The sequence below is a fragment of the Ambystoma mexicanum genome, chromosome 10 (assembly GCF_040938575.1).
Source record: "Ambystoma mexicanum isolate Mex_15411 chromosome 10, UKY_AmexF1_1, whole genome shotgun sequence".
NCBI classification, from domain to species: Eukaryota; Metazoa; Chordata; class Amphibia; order Caudata; family Ambystomatidae; genus Ambystoma; species Ambystoma mexicanum.
This window is the reverse complement of record NC_090932.1, coordinates 1,461,979,079-1,462,001,993: the sequence shown is the minus strand read 5'-3', so window position 1 is coordinate 1,462,001,993 and position 22,915 is coordinate 1,461,979,079. Positions and strand designations below refer to the sequence as shown.

Sequence of the window (22,915 nt, the reverse complement as noted above, 5' to 3'; positions counted from 1 at the left end):
CAGGGCTCTACTGCATTCCTCGGATTTTGCTGGTCCCATCACCATGAAGTCATCTACGTAGTGTACTACTTTGGCCCCTGGTCTCTGTTTTTGAAAAGCCCATTGGAAAAAGGAGCTGAACTGCTCAAATAGGGCGCAGGATACGGCACATCCCATGGGGAGGCATCTGTCGACATAGAATTTGTTTTTGAAAGTAAACCCTAGCCATTGCTGCAAGTCTGTGTGAACTGGCAGTAGCCTGAAGGCAGATTCAATGTTTAGTTTGCCCATCAGAGCATTCCTACCACATTCCTGTATGAGCGTTACTGCTTCTTGGAAGTGTGTGTAGGATATCGCAGATTCAGTGTGCGGGATGCCGTCGTTCAGTGATTGGACTTTAGGGTAGGACAAATGATGAATTAGCCTCATTTTCCCAGGTTCTTTTTTGGGGACCAATCCCAAGGGGGATATTATGTAATCCCTGAAAGGCCTAGTAGCAATTCCTTCTTAATTTTGCTCTCCACCATTTGTGGGTTGTCCCTGGCTGACTTCAGGTTTTTTGGGATATTCTGTGTCCCTGTTCCCTTGAAAGGGATGATGAAACCCTTGGTGAAACCTTGCAGGATTGCTTCGCTGGTTTCTCTGTCTGGGTAATTCATCAGTGCTTCTCTAAAATTGTTTGGATTGATGGGGGTTCTACCTGGTTCTAAAAGTGGGGTTGGCAGGGCAGGGTTGGTGCTAATCTTTTGCATTTTTGGCTAGTAGTCTGGTGCAATTGCTTGCTGCATGGCCACCGTTGCAGTTTGTGCAAGTGTGTTTGTACTAGCATTCCTTCCCCCAGTTGCACAGGTTTTTTCCCAAACTTCCTGCATGGGATATTGGCTTTGGGGGAGTGGTTTTTGTTCTGCCTGTGGGCATTAGACTTCGCCGCCCATGGCTGATTCTTCCGAAAGGGCTGTTCCCCCTTTTTGTGTTTTTCATTTTCTGAAAATCTGGGGCCCTGTGAATTTTTGTTATTTTTGGGTGTTGCTTGGTTGGCCTCTTCCTCTGATGTAGGCTCGGCGTTTAGCATGTATAAGTCATTCTGTACCTCGTCCCATTCTATGGCTGGCCTCTCTGACATTCTCCACCTGAATCTCATATCATATGCTAGTCAGGTTTTTCCCTTTTGAGCAATTTTTACCTCTCTGATTTTGTCCATGTATGCCCATAGTTTTTTACCATCCTCTTGGTATTTTTCCTCATATATAGTTGCCAAGATGATGAAGGATTGCAACCAGTTGTCCCAATTCTGTTCTACCTGGGCGTTTCTGGCTATGTCTTTCGCCTCTATCTTTTTGGGATCCCTAAAAGCATCTCTCCCTTTTCGTTGGGCTTCTATAAGTGAAAAGATGTCGATGAACTCTTTTGCCCATATAGCGTCTTTTATTGTAATGTCAATGTTCCATGCCAGGCATCTTTTGTATCTATTCAGGATTTCTGTATTTGTATTTATTTATTTATAACGCGCAAACCAACAGGCCCGGAGGCATCAGGGCGCAATTTGTACAAGGTTACAGATATGCAGGCATAACAGAGAATCATTAAACATTTACACATGGGTGCAGGTATAACATAGAATCATTATATACATTTACAAGAGGATCTTATATACATATGTACAGTAGTTTCAGTGCCGATAGGTGATAATAGCGGTCGGCAAGTCAGAGTAGGTCAGGAAGAAGCGTGAAGCCGGCCTTAAAGCTGGTTGAAAAGCCAAGATCTAGTATTGGCTTTGAAGGTATTGAAAGAGTCTTCCGCTCTAATTGAAACAGGGAGGGAGTTCCATAACTTGGAAGCTAAGACGGGGAAACTTGAGCCCCCTGCTTTTTGCAATTTAAATCTGGGGATTGCTAGACAGTGGGATTGGGCTGTTCTTAGAGGTCGGGAGGTAGAGTGACGCGACAGCCGACTACCAAGGTAGATCGGGGCTTTGTTGGCTAGGCATTTGTGCGTAAGGGCGAGTGTTTTGAGTGAAATTCTTTGTTTGACAGGTAGCCAATTTAACTTACTTCTGGTTTCTGTGATGTGGTGGTGTCGGGGAATGTTTAAAGCGGCGCGAATGGCGTTGTTTTGTGTCGTTTGAAGTCTGTTCAGGTTCTCTTGGCTGGTGCCAAGATAGAGAGCACTGCAGTAATCAATTTTAGCCATAATAAGGGTTCTCGCTAGCGTAACGCTGTTAGACGTAGTGAGGAATGGTCTGCAAGCTGCGATAAGTTTGCATGTGTATGCAGACGCAGATCTGACAGCATTAGTTTGTCGGGTTAATGAGAGTGTGGCATCAAGGTAGAAACCTAACGTTTTGGTGTCTTTTGAGACACGAATGATATTACCATCTATGTTGAATGACTGATAGGATGGCTTTAGTCTGCTCAGGCGTTGTGCAGTGCCCAAGATCAGGAGCTCCGTCTTGTCATCATTCAAGCACAACTGATGTTGGGCCATCCAGGCTTGGATGACCAAGTAGACGTCGTTAAGGGCCTTGGTGTCACCTAGATAATCACCAGTGATGTATGGAAGGATTTCAGTTTTTGTTCTAATTGGGCACTGCTGATCATGACCATGTCTGATGGGCTGTTGCTGTTTGCACCTGTTTGCCCCGATGCGTTTACATTGGGGGTTGCCCATGCTTTTAGTGCACCTGTTGGGTCTGGTGTTGCCTCTGTTGGCGTAAGTGGTCCTATGGCGGCTGCTGTTGGTGCTGTTGGCGCGTGGGGCAGAGGTGTTGCTGGGGCTGATGGTGTTGATGCTGTTGGTATTGTTGTAGGTGGGGGGTTTGCAATGATGTTGGGTTCTAGTGGTACGATGGGGCTTGTAGGCCCGGTCCCGCCCAGGGGAGTAGTTGTTTACCCCTAATTTCGAGCAATAATTGTTGCATTTCACTCATGCTTTCGCATAATTTTGACAGTTTTTTGGTTTTGTTACCTTTTCCCATGCCCTCTGTTGACTTCCTTATCTTTGGTGGTGGTGGGTCGTCTTCCAGGCCGGGTGGCTTGGGCACCCCTTCTTTTGGTAGGCCGTATATGTTTTCTCTGACCCAGGCCCAGCCATAATGTTCGGCTGCCTCAATGGCTGCTAGTAGGTGAGGTGATTTGGGTTTCTGCAAAGGGGTTGTGGGTTCCTGTGGCTTTCGTTTGGGAGCCATTATTCTTTTGCCTGTTTGACTAAAGAGTAAAAAGTACTTTGTGTAACTGAAACAGCTGTTTTTGTTAACAATTGAGCATCCCTGCAGGTTTGCTTGTTGCCCCTTAAAATTGGATGATTGACAAAAATGTGCTATGTTGTTGCCCGTATTGGGTAACTAGCTGATGCTGCACCTGTGAAGCTTTAAAGTCTATTGCAATTTTCATTTAATTGCCCCTTCTTTTGCTAAGCGTAAAGGAGAAAAAAATGAATTCAGCTCGACATGCGTTTTATATTTGCACTGTGTGGCGGGTGCAGGCTTTGGACCCCTATTATTCCTGGACTCCTATTATTCCTGGCCTGTCTTATTCCCAGACCTCCATGTTGCCACTGCGCTGTCCGCACAGCTCACTGTCATGCTTGTTTTTTTTGAGGCTATAATTGAATGTCGTCTGTAAACTTATGCATTGAAGGTGACCGCGGGGATCGAACCTCAAACGTCAGGTTTGTATGCAGGACACTTCACCACTCTACTGTATAACTTGATAGCTCTAAACCTGAACCCTTTTTAAAATAAGCAACCTCCCGTGAAACAAATCTCTTTTCGTTCCATGCGTCTATTAGATAGGTTGTGATACTTTCATTCTTTGTCGGTGGGAACAGGAGGGGGTTCAGCGGTTGTAGCGGATTCTCCCTTGGCCGGCTGCCAGTAGAATGTTTATATTAGAGGGCTTAAGTATATTTTCTTCGCCTCGCAACCTGGCGCAGGGGCTCAGCTACTTGAGAATGTGAAATTGACATGCCGCCTGCGCCGGGCTGCCTTGTTTGTTTTTCTTCTGTTTGCTCGGGTCGACCTGTCGTCCTGCTCTCCGGTATGCCGTGCATATCTGGAGACTCCTTAGCCTTTGGATTTCGCCGCTCGTTCGCCCAGATGGTTTTGTTTAGAACAGGGACAAAGTTCTGAAAAAGGAAAAAAGACGCTGCGGGGTGCAGTGAACTTTTGAAATTGCTAAAAAAGCAAACACTGGAGGACGCTGAGTGAACAGCGAACCTCCTGTTTGTTTGGGTCCCCGTTCAGGGTCCACAAACAAATTGTGTTTTCTTAGAGCGTGCTGCTCTTATTTATAAGACCCAGGGGAGCCCTGTGTCTTTGATGTGCATAGTGGGGGCTGTAGACCAGCCCCCAGGCCGGTGTACCCGACTGTCTGGCCCCCTGAGGGGGGGCAGGTCTTTGAACCTGCGCCCTGCCTGCCTGTTGGTTTCTCCTAGGTGCTTAGCACCTAGTTGCTTAGAGGAAGGGTGAGGTGATTGTTCACACCTCACCCTTCCCGGGCTTTGTGTGGCAGAGACTGAGTGTCTCTGGATCCGTGGGGGAGAGGAGCAGGTTTGGGCGTGGGGGCTGCCCCTCTCCCTGGCCTGCCGGATGGTAACAACAGTTACCCTGCCTCGCCTTGGGCGGCCCTGCGGCATTGCCCAGCAGTGTGTTGTTACAGCTAATAGCTGAGCCCGGTGGTGAACAGTGTTTTGCTCCAGTATCGAAGTTGAGATGCTCACCCCTACCAGACATACCCGTGCCGCCGAGCGGTGGAGGTATGCAGCAGCTCAGGCCTCAGAGGAGAGAATGGTAGTCCCCGGGCCCATCAGCGGTGAAGCACTGCAACATCGCTCCATGCCGGAGCTGTATGAAGTAGAAAAGAGGCTGTGTGGTGAGACCACCGGTCCCAGGCCCATCAGCATTTGTTGTATTGGTGGTCTTGATGTGGCAGCAAGGTAAATGGAGCAGCGCTCCATGCCGGGGCAGTGGAAGAAAAATAAACATGCAGTGCTCCAGGAAGAAAACAGTGGTTGCCTTCATCTAAAGCTCCTGGGCCATCAATGCAGTGAATAAAGGAGTGCTCCACGTTGGAGCAAATGACAAGATGAAGTGCTCCAGTGTGATGCGACATTACAACGCGCATATGGCCCTTGCAGATCCCGGGGACAACGGCGGTGAGTCAAAGGAAGGTAAAGAACCAACATACCATGGGGAAACGAAGCGTGTGTGTGATCTGCAACGGCTCCAGTGAGAGATAAAGAAAAGGGAAGAACGGAACTAGCATCTGCCTGTGGCAGAAACACAGGAGGGTTGCAGCTCATGGCTGAGTGCTTGTCCGCCCTCTGCTGCTGGCAGTGTCTGGCCCACAACTCCTGCGTGGGGGAGGGGAGTGGGTGGCTTCAGATACTGTACCACCAGTACCAACTCCCTGCCACTAGTGTTGCCCTGCCTGCCCTACCATCCAAGGACCAGGCTGATGTGGCTTCGGGTGCAAGTTGCTGCGAGCCCCTGAATTTGGACATCACCGACACAACTGTACTGCCAGGAGAAAGAAGAAGTGGCCTGACACCCAGCCATCAGAATAGGTTTGCTTCCTGCCTTGCCAGTGACCACGTCTGCCTACACCTACCATGCTGGTGCTACTCCTGCACTCCGGGCTGGGGACGGTGACTGCCAAGAAAATAAAAATAAATAGGCGAACATAGTGTGCCTGGGGCGATTCTCAATGTCTGTTGACGAAAGAGAAAGTAGATATGAAGAAGCGCAGGCCCAATACAGAACTGGACTGGCTCAGGCCTTCATGTAAAAGTAACATGCTGCCAACCCCGCCCTGCAATGTGACTCCAGCCTGGGGGAGTAGAAATGGGTCAGACACCCTGCCACCTGTACCCGGTGTGTGGGAGTGAGGGGCCAGCAGGCCCCTCTCTGCCTTCACTTCTCAGTACAAAGCTTGGACCAAGTGCCTCCAGTGGTGGGTTCGCCCCTTGCCCTTATGCGATGTTAACTTTGGGTTACATTCGCGTAGATGGGACCACTGAGCAGGACACGGGGCATCCATTTTTGTACCCCTTTCGACTCCATCTTGGTGACCAGGCCTCACTGCGATAGTACGAAATGCTTCTCTCCCTTTCCCCGCAGCAGCCAGGCTCAGAGCACACGGCCCCCACCCTCGTTCCCACTCTGACTGGAAAACTCTGCGGCTCTATTCTCACGCTGAATCCAGAGGTTTTTGCAACAATGAATAAATGTATCACATCAGTCTTCCTCTGAGATCACTGTCCTGCATGTGAACCAGCATGAACTAAGCACATAGCTCGTTCATCTCCACAAACGTGTCCTTGCCCCCGCACCCTCGCCAATGGAAGCTTACTGCCATTCTGACCCTGTGTCCCTGCAAGATATTCCTTTCATGTGCCAGACCACTGACCATGCTATGAGGCCCACCCAACAGACCCCCAACTAACATTAGACCCCTGCTGCAGTATATCGTGCCTAATACTAACAAATGCCACATACCTGAGATTCTTGTGAGACTAACCCCACAGTTCAATGAGAGTATTATAGTGGTCAAGACCCTTAAACCTGTGACCTGCATAACCCAAATGTTATAGATGATATAGACACCTATGTGATTTGTATAGTGGCATGATAAACTACTGAGGATCTTTTGATCAACCATTATTTAGTCCATGCATTATCTAGGATGTATTCATTAGCTTAGATAGTGACCACCCTGCTTCACGGTGACCTGACCATCACCCATTCGGAGCACAGATATCTGACGTCCAACCTCCCGCCAACCAACCAGGAGGAAGAGATAATGCCCACACCTAAGACACCACCCTGGCTGACCAATCCGGGTCCAACGTAGCATCATATGTTAGATATGACAATGTGCCTATATAATGTGATGTAACATTAACTTTGCCAGAGCGCTCTCAGAGATCTAGATAAACTTTTCCTTGGACTCTCGCAGCCTGCTCTCTTTGCCTTATTCCCCGCCCGGGGTGTGTCTGTTTTATTTTCTTGCACGTGTAAGTCGGGGAGGGCACAAACACCGGCCAAACAACGTCTCGCTGACCCACACCCGCCATCAAGAAGAAGTACAATGAGCCAATGAGGTTTGCACTGTTGTAAGAGTGCTGGTGCGCCCTCTGATATTGGCAGCATCCTGCCCGCAGCTGCTGCCTGGGGGAGCGAGGAATGTGGCGAGTCCTTGACACTCTGCCACCAGTGTCGCCCGGCCTGCCCGACCACCCATGGACCAGGCCGATGTGGACCTGTGTGCAGGTTTTCTGCCAGCCCCCGAACTGGGACATCACCTGCCCAACTTTACTGCCAGGAAAGAGGTACGCTGGGACTGGCCAGGACCGCTGCCCTATCATCCATATCAGTGACTCCTGCCTGAAAGAAGGGAAGGAACAAACTAGCACATGCCGATCAAAACAGGAAAGCGGGTTGCGGCTCACACAAGTGCTTGTGTGCCCCCTAAAGCTGGCAGTATCATGGCAACAATCCCTGAAAAAGGGGGGAAAGTGTGTGGCTGGTGCCGCTCCAGGAAGTGCAAGTGGCCTGACACCTTGCCACCGATGTTACCCTGCCCAATCTGCTGTCACCCCATGCCTTGTCAACATCATGTGGCGCAGCCTAGCCACCCTCTTACCTGTATTAAGCTGCTTGCCCAAACAGCAAGGGACTAAGCCGATGTTGCCCCTAGTGATCCTAGGTGTGGCTTTGCCGGCCTTTCAACTGTGCCATGAACGGAATTTGACCCATGATAGTGACGACCCTGAACGGAAACTGAGGTGAAGTGAACTGATCATCTGTTTTGATGCTGTGAGCCTGCATGGAAGTTATGTATGCTTAAAGTGGCCCCAGTCCAAATGGATGCAAAGCTGTTTTCCCGCAGTTTGTAGGCATGCTCTAGATTGTGCCAGCAGCTAACCATGGCGTCATCACTGGTTGAAGTTCTAAGTACCCCAGTTGAATAAAGGGTCTTTTAAGATGGGGTAAAACTGCCAATATACCATCAGCAGTTCGCCAAACCTGTCACCTGTTGGATATATGTAGAGTCTTTAGTATATATTATATGTCTGCAATTACCTGAGTCCCCATGTATGTGTCAATGGTTCATCCCACGATTGGTCAATCCTACAATTCCGAAGTGGTGAAAGTATTGTTGTTCTGTTACGGGCAGGGGGGGGGTCAGTTTGTTTTTCAGTTACATTTGTTTGTTTGTTATAAAAAGAAGGAGTGTGGTGTGTGACCCTCCCATGTTTATTGCCCTTTTAAGATGGACAGTGTTATGTGTGGCCCTCCCATGTGTATTGCCCTTTTAAGATGGGCCCTGACTAATAAAAGGAGCAGCTGCGGGCATGCGCCTCAGAACAGCTGTAGATTCCATAAGGTAATGACTGAGTCCATGTCTCATTTAGGCCTGCAGGCCCACACCGTGTGAGCACGGGGCTGTAGGCCATGATGCCATGGGACCCTTGTGCCAGCAAGGTGGCTAGGGTCCGCATGGTCTGGTTATGTCCCGCCCTGACCCCACATAAGAGAGAGTGCCCCAGGCAAACTTCTGAGGCACTGGGCCTCCAGGTTGCTGATGTACCTATCACCCCTGGGGCTGGCTTGATGCCAATAGCCGGACCCCATAACAACTATGATGATGACACAACAGTGGTGAATGACTTTCAACATTTGTTTTCGTTTGGTACCCAAACTGATAGTTTCCAATTGATCATATGTTAAATCTGGCCGAATACGGCCAGTACCATTCGATCGATTGGAAATGATCAGATTGGGTAATTGCTACCAGACATGGGGAGCGGGGGTTATGGGGTGACCCCCGATCCCCATGTTTGGTAGTGATGGCATTTAAGGGTGGCGGGGTGTCCCCCGCTTCTGGAGGTTTGGAGGCGGGGGACGGGAAGAAAAAAAGAAAAGCGGACCCTGCAGTGTCAGATCTGACCCGGGTGGAAGGGACGGATCCGACTCCGCAGAGTCAGAAGATGAGCGGATGCCAAAAAGGTAAATAGGTTGTGGGTGGGGGAATGTATTGGGGGGTTGTGAAGGATTTAAGTTTGGCCGGATTTGGCCACGGCAAAATTGTCTTTGCACCGAATTGACCACGGTCAATTCAGCCGCAACTATTGTGCACGGCCAAATCGTATGCATCATTGTTTTCTACTGTATCAAGGTCATTTGGAGACGTTGTTTTGTTTAAAGTCACACCAGGAGCAGCCTGAATTTCTGCAGACATGTTTGCATAGCATATGTTAGTAGAATGAATACTGTTTGTCAGAACTTCAATCTAACTTGGTGACTTTGGACCGATCCAGAAAACCAGGTTTCTATACTTTTACCTTCATGGGGGCCTGGTGTCTCAGATAAATCAAGTACGTTTATAAGCAGATGAATATTTATGTTAATTCTCTCTTTGTGCTTAGTACGGAGGCGGAGGCAAGGATAGCGGCCATGAAAGAGCGGCGAGCCAAGGACATTGCCATCTTTAACATTGAGCTCACAGAGCTCATCCGCAACTTGGAACACGAGAAAAAACTAAAGGAATTTATGAAGATCAAATCTTCGGAGCGATTAGAATTTGGAGAAGCGGAAATACGCAGGAAAAGGGAAGGTACTGCACACGTGCACTGTGAAAAGTTGAAACTCAGTTTGTTGTGGTCCTTTCATGAGCACCGGCAGACATGTTTGTGATTTTGTAATAGTAATGGACATATGGTCTCTGAATATGTTTATGTAAATAAATGAGGATATTGGGTCAACACCAATGGCCTTTCCATGTGTGCCCAGTTGGTAAAAATCCCAGAATTCCCTTCCAAGTATAATTTCCCATTCCTTACCTACAAACATATGGCAAACTACTAGAATGTCTAAGTGTCTCTAGTAAACTAGTTTTCATTGTGGATCTTTTTCTGTGCAGCTCGAGCTGAGGAAAAAGCCAGGAAGGCCAAGGGCGACCTCTTCGAGAGCTACCAAACAGTTTACAACCAGTTGGTCAAACCCAGTGGCCACGAAGATGCAGATGCTTTGATAGCCGAGTTCACTGAGCAGGAAGAGAGGAACTTTGCCTCCTTCACTTACCTCAACGAGATGCACAACGAAGTGGATAGGCTGTACGAGAGGATCAAAAACGTCGAGGTGAGCCACACCTCCCATTGCATCAAACCCTTGCATTTGTCATTGATGCCTCTCTGCAATGATTTGCTGTATTAGCAGCGTGTAACTCTCCATTGGGCCGCTTGGGAACGGGGTCTAGTAGTTCTGGCTGTACTGCTCCCCCCCGCAGGTGAGGTGGGGTCAAGACTGATTATCTGTTGGTTGACCCCCTTTTGTAATGGTGCAGACCAGATACAAAACAATGGCATGAAATGCTACTTAAACGAATACCCAGAGGTTAAAAAGCATTGAAGCAAACATTCACTTCCCCATGCATAGCTTTTCAAAGAGTATTCGTAAGTGAGACAGGTAGGGAGGTAGGCACTTTATTCACTGTGCCTGGGCTTTCAAGGTGCAGATTGCTGATGAGGTCCAACAAGACAAAACATGCTTGGGGTTGCTTGTATTCTTGTGCAAAGGGGACATGGCCTAGCAGTTCTGGTTGGACTGCTCCTTTTGGTGGAATGAGGAAGTCTGAATTGCATATGGCGAGTCACCTTCTGTAATGGCACAGACAAGCTGAACAACAGTGTAATGCAACCTGGACGGATCACCATTGGTTAAAAAGCAACATTCACACATTGCCTTCCATAGAAAGGTGAAGTAATTTGAGTAATAATTGGCCTTTTCTACCTAAGGATGATCTGTTTTCTTCAATGTTTCTGTTTGCCATTGTTATAGATGTGAAGCGATGCCCGGCCTCTGGTGGTATCTTAGTCCACATGCACTGCCCCTCCCTCTCTTTACCACTACTGACTGGGTAATTGCAAAATAATGAGATCCCCCAACAGGTTCATGCTCCTCAGAATCTGGTACTCTAGGAATAGGCTACTTGCCGCTCGCCGTATGTGCTTGCCTACATCCCTCATATGTCAAAACCAGCCAGCTTAGTCAATGGTGAGAGATCAATGGAGCCACAGTCCAAAACATCTGGAGAGCCGCAGGTTGCCCACCTCTGATTCATTTGCAGGTTCCATCCATTCTTATCGTCATGCACAGGAACAATCATGACCCACACACCCCCTGCATCAATGCCATTGACAGCCTAGCCACAGCCTCCTTTTTATCTGCCACTTCCTTCCTGGGTCTGGGAGCATACACTATGGTTTGTTATCACACATTCAGCTTACATCAACCATCAAGATCTCCGGAAAGAAACAGTACATGGCTATTGCTTTAAATGACTGGGCTGATGCGAACCTCTGCAAACCTAGATATTTTAGCTAAGACCGCAAGAAACCTACAGTGTACCCCTCAACCTTCTCTGGAGTAACTTGGTTTTGACCTCAAGGCCTGGGAGAGCTGCATCAGGCTCATGTGTTACAGATGGGCTAGGCTGTCAGCCCTGTACTTCTTGCCCTTGCACGCTGTTGGAGCAATGAGATATCTACTACTTAAAAATGCCATGCTGGCACGCGTCATGACCGATTTCTCCTGCTTCAAAGTGCTGCAATAACAGTTGTTACTGTCCAATTTTTCATGGTTCTCAATGTTTTGTCCTCCAAAGAGTGAAGAGCTGAGTCGGCCTTATTGGCACTGAGGCCTGAGTCCTGCATGCTGAACACTGAAGCTACCTTACACCTAAAATCCCTCATTGCATATCTCGCGGCTCCCCGCTTGCTGCACTGTTCCTCAATCATGTCAGTGAAAAGGCTCCAATGCGTCCTCCTATTGCTCTTGTTTCCCTGGAACAATCTTGATAGCATGCACAACTCCCCACTCCTCTATGGAATACTCTGCACCTGCCTTCATCCACATTCCCCTCTATGATTCTTTGTCGTCCAGAATAATTATCTTCTAAATGTTTTAGCCCTAAAACACATCATACTCGAGTTCCCCACTGGAAGCATGTTGCTTTGGGGACACACATTGAATTCTTTGCTACTTCCTACTGTGAAATGTGTGATTGTAAAACACCTGTGTACTGTATTTAAAATACTGAATAATAATAATACAAATAACATAACAGGTGTACTTGTAGAGCTCATATTCACACCTAGTGGAGTATTTTTACAGATGACAGATGTTTGTTACCCAACTCAAATGTATTCATTTTAGATTAGGGGAAACACGCTTTACTTGGAAGAAAGACAATGCAGAGTAACATAGGTTTGAATCCCTTTCCTGCGCTTAGAGACTGGTCCCCTAGTATTAAGCATGCTATAAAAGATTAATTCATTAATTATCGATAGCAGGAGGATGAAGCACTGAGTGGATCTGCCTTGATTTGAACCCGTAGCCACAATTTCAAACACATGCCCCTGTAGTGTATGCATAGGCCCACTGAGCCCCACATCAAAATAATATCAATGTATCAAAATAATAATAGTACAAATTGTTATGCTTTTAGAGGGGATCGATAGGACTTGAATCAGGCTACTTAATAACGGCCTATGGGGCTGCATTCTGTAACATGCATTGCTGCTACCAAGCTCCACAAGACTGCCAGTCAATGCACTGCATGTGGTACTGCACCCTGCAACTTTTGTGTGTGGTACAGCATCCTGCAAAATTCAGTGCTGCCACCAACCTCCACAAGACGTCTAGTCACTGTGTGTGGTACTGCACCCTCTAAAATTCAGTGCTGCCGCCAATCTCCGCCAGACTTCTAGCCGCTGTGTGGTACTTCAGCTTGTAACATTCAGTGCTGCCACCTACCTCCAGAGAAGACTGCAAGTGGGACTGTACCCTATAACATTCAGCACTCCTACCAAACTCCACAGGCCTTCTAGTTACCCTTGTACTTCTGTCACTGCTGCTCGCAGGCCTTGACGTGGTAGTAAATAGAAGCCAGGTGAGCAAGGAACAGTGGCTATTACAGGCTATTTTTGTTATATTGTGGGGGGATGGGGTTCAGTGAGGGTTATTGATCATGTTTCTGAAGGAAGATTACTTTGCAACACCTTCCTGTCCTTTTAATACAAATTAGCAAAACAATAAAGATTGCCCACGCTAATAGCTCAGGAAAGTCTTCATTCTATTAAAGACAAGGAGGCGAGCATTATGCTTATCTTTCTTTAATACTGCCAATTCAGCATTATAAAGGTTGAACTTTAACTTTGTGTTTTTTGGTTTTTTACATAACTTAGAAAAGCAAATACAAAAGTTACAAGTTTCTTATTAGAACAAAAAATGTCTTCACAAAGCACTGTGAACTAGCACTCCCATGATCCTGAGGTCCTTCTGTAGTCCTGACCTCCTCTTTCCCACCAATCCGGGCATAGGTCGGGGTATAAACACTCTCCCCCCTCAGGTCCATTCCTCTTTATTTGCCATCAGATACAAAGCCATATAACTTTTCCAACTGTTCAACTCGTGACACCAGAACTGTGTTGTTCCGTAGCTGACGCATCCAAACGGTCCAACAGGGACAACTTGCTAGTATAAGAGCCGCTCATTGACCAACACGCTCAGGACGTTTTCTGGTCGTCTCCTAAGAAAAATAGAGACATTCACATGAGGGCGGGCCTGTATTCCAATGTTACACATTTTATCACATTTCCACATGCACATGATAATATATAAACATATCCATTTCAGTGAATTCGGGTGGGATATAATGCTCGCCTCCTTGTCTTTAATAGAATGAAGACTTTCCTGATCTATTAGCGTGGGCAATCTTTATTCTATGACAAGACAGGAGGCTCGCATTATGCTTGTTCAAAGCTTCCTATTACTCTATTCGGTATATCAGATACAGATTTGAAATAGAATGTCTTAAAGGTAGACTCCGAGGACCAATCGGCTGACTTCATAATGTCTTGCAATGATACTCCTGTTGTGAACACTCTAGAAGCCATTGCCCCTCTAGCTGAATGTGCCCCAAATAAGGTTAAATCTATGCCAGCCCATTGCATCACTTCTCTCACCCACCTCGCAATGGTCGCTGTAGCTACCGCGTGATGGGGTTTTCTACGCGCTATTAGCAACTGTGTTACGCCCCATGGTCTTATCTGCACGGATGCTGCTTCATAATCTTTGATGCATTGCGCTACACATAGTTTTTTATTTTCTGTAAAATATGGGTAGGAAATCACTCTGGAATCGGTCTTAGTTCTTTTAACGATCGTGAAAGCTACTCCTTCTGGATAAAATATCTTTCTATCAATCTCTAATGCTTTAACATCGGATACTCTCCGGCAGGCTACGAGGCATAGAAGCATAGCTAATTTGCCTGACAATTGTGATCGGGACAAAGCGTGATTCTCAGGCCATCTCAGGAATAACTGGAACACTTCTCTGACGTCCCACAGAACTGCATATTTGGGTTCTGGCGGCCTTCGCAATTTCATGCCCTTGAGGAGACGCAGCACAGCGGGATGTTCTCCTGCTGGCCTATTTTCCAATCTGCTATGGCCCGCTGAAATTGCTGATCTGTACACTCCTATAGTTCTATAGGGACAGCCCTCTTGGAACTTGGAAGCTAGGAAGTTGAGAATGTGCACTAAAGGGGCTGAAATGGGATCCAAACTGCGTTCTGAGCACCATCTTGACCAACCGTTCCAAGCTGTGTTATAGCTTCTAACGGTGGAAGGCGCCCAGGAATCTCGGATACAATCTGCAGCGAGTTCCGAAATTCCTGGCAAGTTCCATCTCTCCCTGAAACCCTGCATGCCATGAGCTGTAAAGATCCCGCTTCTATCAGCGGATGGGCTCGACCGACCGGATCGAGTAGAAGATCCTGCCTGTTCGGAACTATCCTCGGAAAATCTGTAGAAAGTTCCATCGCTACTGGAAACCAGGCCTGTGATCTCCAGCAAGGTAGCACTATCACCAGTTCTGCTCTGTCCCTGCGGACTTTGGCTAGAACTCTCGTGATCATCACGAATGGGGGACAGGCGTAGTGGACTGCTCCGTTCCATGGCTGCAGGAAGGCGTCTGTACCCGCTGCACCCGGATGTATCCTCCAGCTGTAATACTGTGGAGTTTGCGAATTCAGCCTGGAGGCAAATAGATCTATTCCCAGGGGTCCCCATATCTCTTGTAGTCGCCTGAACACTAGGGGGTGTAGCTTCCAATCGCTGGAGTCTACAAGATATCGAGAATTCCAGTCTGCTATACTGTTTTGATTCCCTGGAAGATACTCTGCGGTTACTGCAATGTTGTTCTGTAGGCAATAATGCCAGAAATCTTTCGCTAGCTCTGCCAGCATCTTGGATCTCGTTCCTCCTAGTTTGTTGACGTAGCGGACAGCTGAGATGTTGTCCATCCTGAGCAGAACGCAACATCTCACTCTGTCCTTCGTAAACGCTCGGACTGCAAAAGAGCCCGCTAGAAGCTCGAGGCAATTTATGTGGAGGCTCAACTCGTCCTCCGACCATTTCCCCTTGTCTGAATCTGCACGCATCTGGCTCCCCAGCCTGACTTGCTCGCATCTGACTCTATGGTCAGCCCTGGCACGTCTCCGAAAATCGCTCGTCCGTTCCAGGCTTCCATATTCTCTAGCCACTATTGCAGCTCTGCTGTGGCTTCCTGATCTAGATCCACTATTTGATGGTATTTTAATCCTCCGCGGAGATGTTTTATCTTCAACCTCTGCAACGCTCGATAGTGCAAAGGACACGGGAAAATGGCTTGAATGGATGCCGCTAGCAGCCCCACTACTCTGGCCAGATTTCGAAGAAAAATAGATTGTTTTTCTATGACTGCTCTGAGCTCTTTCTTTATCGCTCTTACTTTGTGGCTTGGGAGTTCCAAGATCGCTCTCACTGTCTCTATGGTGAAGCCTAAGAAATCTAGTCTCTGAACTGGTGCCAGTTGCGATTTCTCTAAGTTCACTAAGAAACCTAGAGATGATAGGAAATTGAAAATCCACCGTACATCCCTCGTGAGTGTACTCTTGCTGGATCCCATCACTAGGATGTCGTCTAGATAGATGATCATCTGTATACCTCTCTCTCTGATAGCCGCTGCTACTGGTTTCATCACTTTCGTGAAGGCCCAAGGGGCTGACGCTAGTCCGAATGGAAGACATGTGAAGCGCCAGATCTCCTTTCCCCATTTGAATCTCAGATATTTCCGAAAGGCTGCTGCTATCGGAATCGTTAGGTAAGCGTCCTTGAGGTCTAGATGAGCTAGCCAATCTCCTGAACGCAATAGGTCGTGAAGGAGGTGAATGCCTTCCATCTTGAAATCATTGTATTCCAACCAGCTGTTCAGCTCTTTCAGGTCTATGATGGGACAAACCTTTTCCCCCTGCGCACTAAAAAGATGTTTCTGAGAAAACCTTGATCTAATATGCTCTCGCGCTCTATCGCTTCTTTGTTTGCTAAGCTTATCAACTCGCTGTGTGAAAGCTCTTGCTTGTTTTGAGCCATGTGAATGGGAAAGGGCTCTCTGTCTTGTACGGGTGTGTCTGTGAAATGTAGTTGCAGCCCTGCTACTGCTTGTAAGACCCAAGCATCGCTTGATAAAGTTTGCCATTGCTTCAGAAAAAGGAGAGTTCTCCCTCCGATAGGAATATTTGTTGTACTCACCACCTGTTGCATTGGGCTGACAGAAGGAACCTTTCCCTCTGCGGCCTCTCGGATGTCTTCCCCTTGCCGGAAAGAAGGTATCTTGTTGGCGGCCCTCCCAATATTGGGCGCGTGGGCCTTGAGGCCTTCGTTGATAATTGAAGCGACCGGACGAGCGACCTCTAAAGCGTCCGGTCCTGGCAAAAACACACCCAGGGAAAATCTTCCTTATCGAGCTCTGGGCTCTTTCGAGGGCTGTGTATGTGCCCACAAACTGGACATTTCCTTTGCGACGGCTTCTCCAAAAAGAAGACCTTTGGTGCCTTCACCGGCTTCGTATGTGGCCAGGTCACTAAGTTTCTTGTCAATCTTTAATAGAACTCCTCTCCTCCTTTCAGATGATAGTGCGCAGTTGGCATTGCCTAGAAGGCACACCGCTCTCTGGGCCCAGCTACCCAATGCTTGGACGTCTACTGGAGTACCAGTGTCCTTCGCTTTCTCTACCAAATCCGTAATTTTTGCCAGCGGTCCTGCCAAATCCAGGAGGTTGTCTTGGCAACCTCTCCAAGCACGATCAACACCTTTCCTAATGTCTTGCACGGATTTGGTAACAAAGGTGACCATCTTTGGGTCCAAGTCCGGCGTATCTGCCAGTCTTCCTGGCAGCTCTGGTCGTGGGCATTCCGATCGCATGCGGGATCGGACTTCTCTGTCCAGCGGTTTTCTGATATGCTGTGACATATACAATGCCACCCTGGGCGAGGGCACCCATTCAGATGACTTAGGGTGCCTAATCGCCTCCGGGTCGAACATATCCATGATGTTGTCCTCATCTTCCTGGACGGTATGTGTTACGGGTTCAACCAAATCTTCCTCCTCGCCACCTTCATCATCGGGGGCATAGCCTTCTTTGTAATCCCTTCTATTGTCCACCCCTAGGGCAGGGGGTCTATCATGACACTCGATCATTTTAGCTAGAAAAGCTTCTTTTAATCTGGCGACAGGGTCGCTCTGTCTCAGGGGAACCTCGTTGTCCCTTTCAGGCTCTCTCGGGCTTTATTACACCCCCTTTTGTCAACCCTTTTACGAGGGTGTCCAGCTGACGTTTCCCTCCCCAGGGCTATCTGCCCATCTTTTTCTGGCTGCTAATTGCTCTCGTTGTTCAGCCATGCTTGCTTCTAGCATTTCCAACCTTTGCGCCAAAGGTTGCACCCCTTGGGAGACTGCTTGAGTGAGAGAGTCACCCAGTACTTTCTTAAAACTGAGGGACAAATCGTCTTCCTGGCATGCGTGGTCTTCTTCCCACTCCTGCTCACTCCATTCCGGTGTAGTGGAGTGGGAGTCTCCTGGGTGCGATGAGTGAGCCATAGTAATGTTAGCAAAGCTAACTTCTTGGGAGTCAGCCTTTTTTTTTTTTTTTTTTTGGTTCTAGATCCGAGTTAGATTTCCACTCTCTGAGCTTTTCTAGCTTTGTTCTGTGTGGATTCCTGAAGGTCCACTATAGACAATCGTTTTACCAAGAGACTGTCTTTTCTCTCTTTTTTTTTTTTTATGATGCAAGATTTTGAAATTACTCCCCGCGGCTCTCCAAATCGTTCCGTTGCACTCGGCAAACTAAAACGAACGTTGGAGAGCCGAGAGGCTGCTGGGAAGGCTTGAGGGGAAGGCTGTGCTCTGCTGGGTCCTAGAACCCTGTTATGCGGAGGCCCAAGCCGTATGAATGCCTGCGCGCGTATGCGGGTTTCCGCGCTGCAGGGTCCTAGAGCCTCGCGGGTCTGGCGGCGCGGCCGCACGTACACTGACACGCGGAGAGCGGGGTGGCTGTCTGGAACGAGCGGCTTTGCTCGCGGCTCCACCCCGCCTCTCCCTCGTCGAAAGGAAAGGAAAAACACGCAGTCCGAACGGCACGCGCGCCTCTGACAGAAAATCTGTGTGCTGGAATTGGTGAAACACTTCAGCCTGTACTATGTAACTATTGTCACAATACACAATGAAAATTAGACATATGCCCTAGTATTACTGTAAATCTCCTGTCTAAACAATAGAACTGAATAGAAAAGGCAACACTTATCTTGACAATGGCAGCAAAAAGAAAGAGGAATGGACCTGAGGGGGGGAGAGTGTTTATATCCCGACCTATGCCCGGATTGGTGGGAAAGAGGAGGTCAGGACTACAGAAGGACCTCAGGATCATGGGAGTGCTAGTTCACAGTGCTTTGTGAAGAAATGTTTTGTTCTAATAAGAAACTTGTAACTTTTGTATTTGCTTTTATAAGTTATGTACAAAACCAAAAAACACAAAGTTAAAGTTCAACTTTTAAAATGCTGAATTGGCAGTATTAAAGAAAGATAAGCATAATGCGAGCCTCCTGTCTTGTCATAGAATTGACTATATATTTGTGCTAAGGACAACTTGAACGCCATAAAGGGTTTTTTCACTTGTTCATCTTGAGCTACCCGATTCCGACTTTCGTGTCGTGGATGCTGCATATGCTTGAAAAACCCTGCACAGAGCTGTGGATAAATATGGCCTTCTTTATTCAGTTAAGGGCATAGCGTGAACTACCAAGCGCTCATCGCTTTCTCTTCTCTTCTGCTTCCACTCCTCACTTCCAATTGGATGCGTAAGAAAGCTACATGTGTATGCCATACTATTTTAACACAGTTAACCCTTTGTGAGGGGACAGGATATCTCCCCCGATTAATAAAGTACCTTCAGGAAGTCTGTACTGGCCATCTTTATATCCCTTCAGGAAGGCATGTGGGCTTTCAGATTATTCTTACTGGTCTGGACTAAGCATCGGTCAATGCTGGGTGAGATGTCTTCTTCGTCTGTCATCTCTCCCTCCAATTCGGGCTCTCGTGGTCTTCTTCCAGTTCCACTTTCCAGATATTTCTTAAAATGTAACACATTTCGTGTAACAACGCGATCAGCAGTTCTCACCGTGACCATTGATCCTTTCATATACATGATCTTTATGGGAGTCAAATGCAGATTCCAACTAACAATCCTGATGCTGACGAACCAGTACAGTATCTACCATTTGTAATGGGGACAACTTCGCCTGTCTTTTCTGATATGATTATAGCTTCATCTTTTCTTTCCGGCTGCAATCATTTTTCATGACTGCCTGATGAGCATGACGTTTTCTGACTGGCAGGTGTGGTAGTCTCGTCCATATCTTGCCGCCTAGCATCAGTTCTGCAGGACACTTGCCAGTCATGCTGTGAGGCGAGTTTCGTTAATCTCTAAGCACATTACACAACGCTTGGTTCAGTGACATCAAACTTTGGTCACATTGTTGAATTAACCTTTTGAGACTGACCATAAACCTCTCAACCATGCTATTCGCCTGCGGCACGGTAGAGATATACCATCTGAACTGGACGATCTCATGTCAACTGAAAGGAGGTCCATTGTCTGACTTGAAACTGGTGGTATTCTCCAGGCTAAAAATATATTGTGTAGTGCAGGAATGACAGAAGCTACATATGTTGACGAAGTTAATTATACAGTGGGAAATCTGGAATATACATCCATCAGCACTAATAAGTACTTTCCATCCTGGAGAGTCTTTCCATCCTGGAGAGGGCCACAAAAATAAACTGTAAGGTCATTCCACACATTCTCCGGTAGCTTTGACATTTGCAATGCTTCATACTTCTCAGGTCTGATGGTGCATTGACATAAATGGCATTACTTTAAAGTGTGTTCAATTATAGTATCGAGTCCAGGGAACCACATTGAGTCTCTAATTCAGCACTTTGTGGCTACTAGCCTCTATGCCTTTCATGAGCAATATCAACAATGTGCTGTTGCAGGGCCGGCCATGTCAATGACCATGCACAAACCCCTCATGTTTACTCCCATTCAGATAATTCTTCCTTGACCTGCTTAAATGCTTACAGTTCATCTAGTGGAGTCTCTTCCCCAGAAAAGTGTATCTGGTGTGATGAGATGCCATCTCCTGAATGCAATGAGCTCATTTACTTTGCATAGCGTCACATCTTTATTTATATGTTCTACAATAAGGGAGATGGTGATCAGTCCAGCAGGCAGCTCTGCAATCGGGGGCAAGGGTATTGCAATTTGTATCGGATGTCTGGAAAATAAACCAGCTGGCTTGAATTCCTTTCCCAGCTTATGAACAATGCACAAACCATACTCTTGCAGGCGTAGGCTCCATCCTTGGATTCAAGGGGGCATCTTGCATCGTGGGCTCCCATACAAGGTCATCAGAGCTTGACGGTCTGTGACTATCATGAATGGTTTCCCAATGAGAAACATGTGGAAATGTTCACAGGCCCATACTACAACCAGCCCATCTCATTCTGGTTTAGAATAAGCCTGTTCCGTATTAGTGAGACTCTTGCTAGCATAAGCAATTATATGTTGCTTTGATTCTCTATCTGGCTTATGCTGAGCAAGTATGGCACCCAATCCAACTCGGTTCTTGTCTACTGTCACCTCAGTATGCAGCGATGGATCAAAGTATGCCTTGTGGTCAGCCGAGGCAATATCTTGCTTTATATGTTGGAATGTTGTCTCACATTGTGGTGACCGCAGGAAAGTTACTCCTTGCTTTGTAAGTTCTCATAATGGCGTACTTGCAGTAGCGAAATCTTTGATTTACTGACTATAGTAAGTGGCCATGCCCAGAAGCGGCTGAACATCACTGATGTCTTTGGGAGCAGGAATTTCTGAAATTGCTTTCCCCTTACTGGGGTCAGGCCTCATATCCTTTTGAGAGAATATGTGCCCAAAGAATATCATGTGTCTTTTGTGAAACTTCCTCTTGTCAATGTTGGGTTTTAGACCTGTTGACGTCAGAGCTGCACATGCTTGTGATATAGCTTGTTCGTGCTGTTCTAGAGTCGTTCCAAATATTACAATATCATAATTGTAGTTAAAGCAGGCTCTGTTTGCTGGTATCCTTTGTTGAGATTAAGTTTCAAAAATATCTGTGCACCGTTGAGTAAGTTTATCGTATCATATAAGTGCATGCCTGGGTGCCTTTCTCTTTCTATTGTCTTGTTAGCTTATCTCATCTCTACACAGACGCGTATATCATCAAAGGAGTTATTATGGGGCACTGTTACTATATGTGAGACGCAGGGAGTCAGGCCAGAAGCTAGTTCGATGATGTCACTTTAGAGCAAGTTGTTAATTTCACTTTCAACTTGGGCCTGAAGATGTATGGAAACACGGCGATGGAGTTGAGCTATAGGGGATACAGACTTATCAATGTGAAGTGTGACTGGATCACCTGTTAAACGTGTGGTCCAAAATGGGCAGTCCAGCCCCAACTTCTTGGTGGTGGGACCAAGGCTGATTTGCATATGGTTTTTCCCCTTCTGTAATGGCTTGGCAGGCTGAAATACAGTGGTCTGAAGGGTGGTCCAGATCTGTGCCCATGGTTATGATTGATTCAGAAACTTCCAGCTATCAGCTTTTGGTTTTGCTTAAGTCACCCCAAGTGGGGCGGGTATGTCAGACATGTGGTAAGCCAGTTGGACCTAGAGACACAAGCTACTCCTCACTGATGACTCCAATGAGGCCGAAACATGCCTGGGGATGTTTGTGATCTTGTGCTCAAGGGGTAGCAGTTTGGGCTGGGCTGCCCCTTTTGGGGTGTGAGCAAGCCTGATTTGCATATGGTCTTCCCCCTTCTATAATGGCATGGCAGGCTTAAACCAATGTTCTGGAGTATTGCCCAGAGCTGTGCCCGTGGTTATAATTCATTCAAAACCATCCAGCCATCACCTTTTGGTTTTGCCCATGTACCAGCCGGGCAGTGGTTGGAAACAGGTGCCAATGAAGAATCATAAACTAAAAGAATACCTAGAGACTAGCCACCACCTCAGACCACAAATGCAAAAACAACATGCCAGATACTCACTCACACATTCCACATCTGCTTATCCTCACCACAGAGACGTCATTTCACCAAAATGCCAGGGGTAGCGGAAGTTACATCACACGACCCTTGACCCCCTGATGACATCACAGGAAGTGATGTAATTTGACCCTGTCCCAAGTGACATCACAGGAAGTGATGTCAAGTGGCTTTCTGCATTTTTGATGCATCTAGCACCAATGTTTCCAGGTGCTCTCATTTCAGCCAGGTATAAGAACTGAGGCACAGAGGGAGGCGTGATTCGTCCATGATTACACATTTGGGCAATGCCATTTTCCAGACTCAACGTGGGGTCTATATGTAAAACATACATAATGCAGTATTTCCAATAGGTTAACCAAAATCTGTAACGCAGGCTACAGCCAGTGTATGAAACATCTACAGATCAATGGACACAGAAGTACGTG

At 47.2% G+C, this 22,915-nt stretch overlaps 1 protein-coding gene across 2 annotated transcripts in view; it reads left to right on the top strand.

Annotated features, from left to right (window-relative positions):
- The window catches only part of CCDC63 (coiled-coil domain containing 63), a 680,572-nt gene that overhangs the window by 436,300 nt on the left and 221,357 nt on the right, over positions 1 to 22,915 (top strand). For both annotated transcript variants that reach the window (XM_069619536.1, XM_069619535.1), the window contains 2 exons: positions 9,406 to 9,593; positions 9,900 to 10,117. In XM_069619536.1, the coding sequence (XP_069475637.1) occupies positions 9,406 to 9,593; positions 9,900 to 10,117 (406 nt within the window). The remainder of the gene's footprint in view (positions 1 to 9,405; positions 9,594 to 9,899; positions 10,118 to 22,915) is intronic.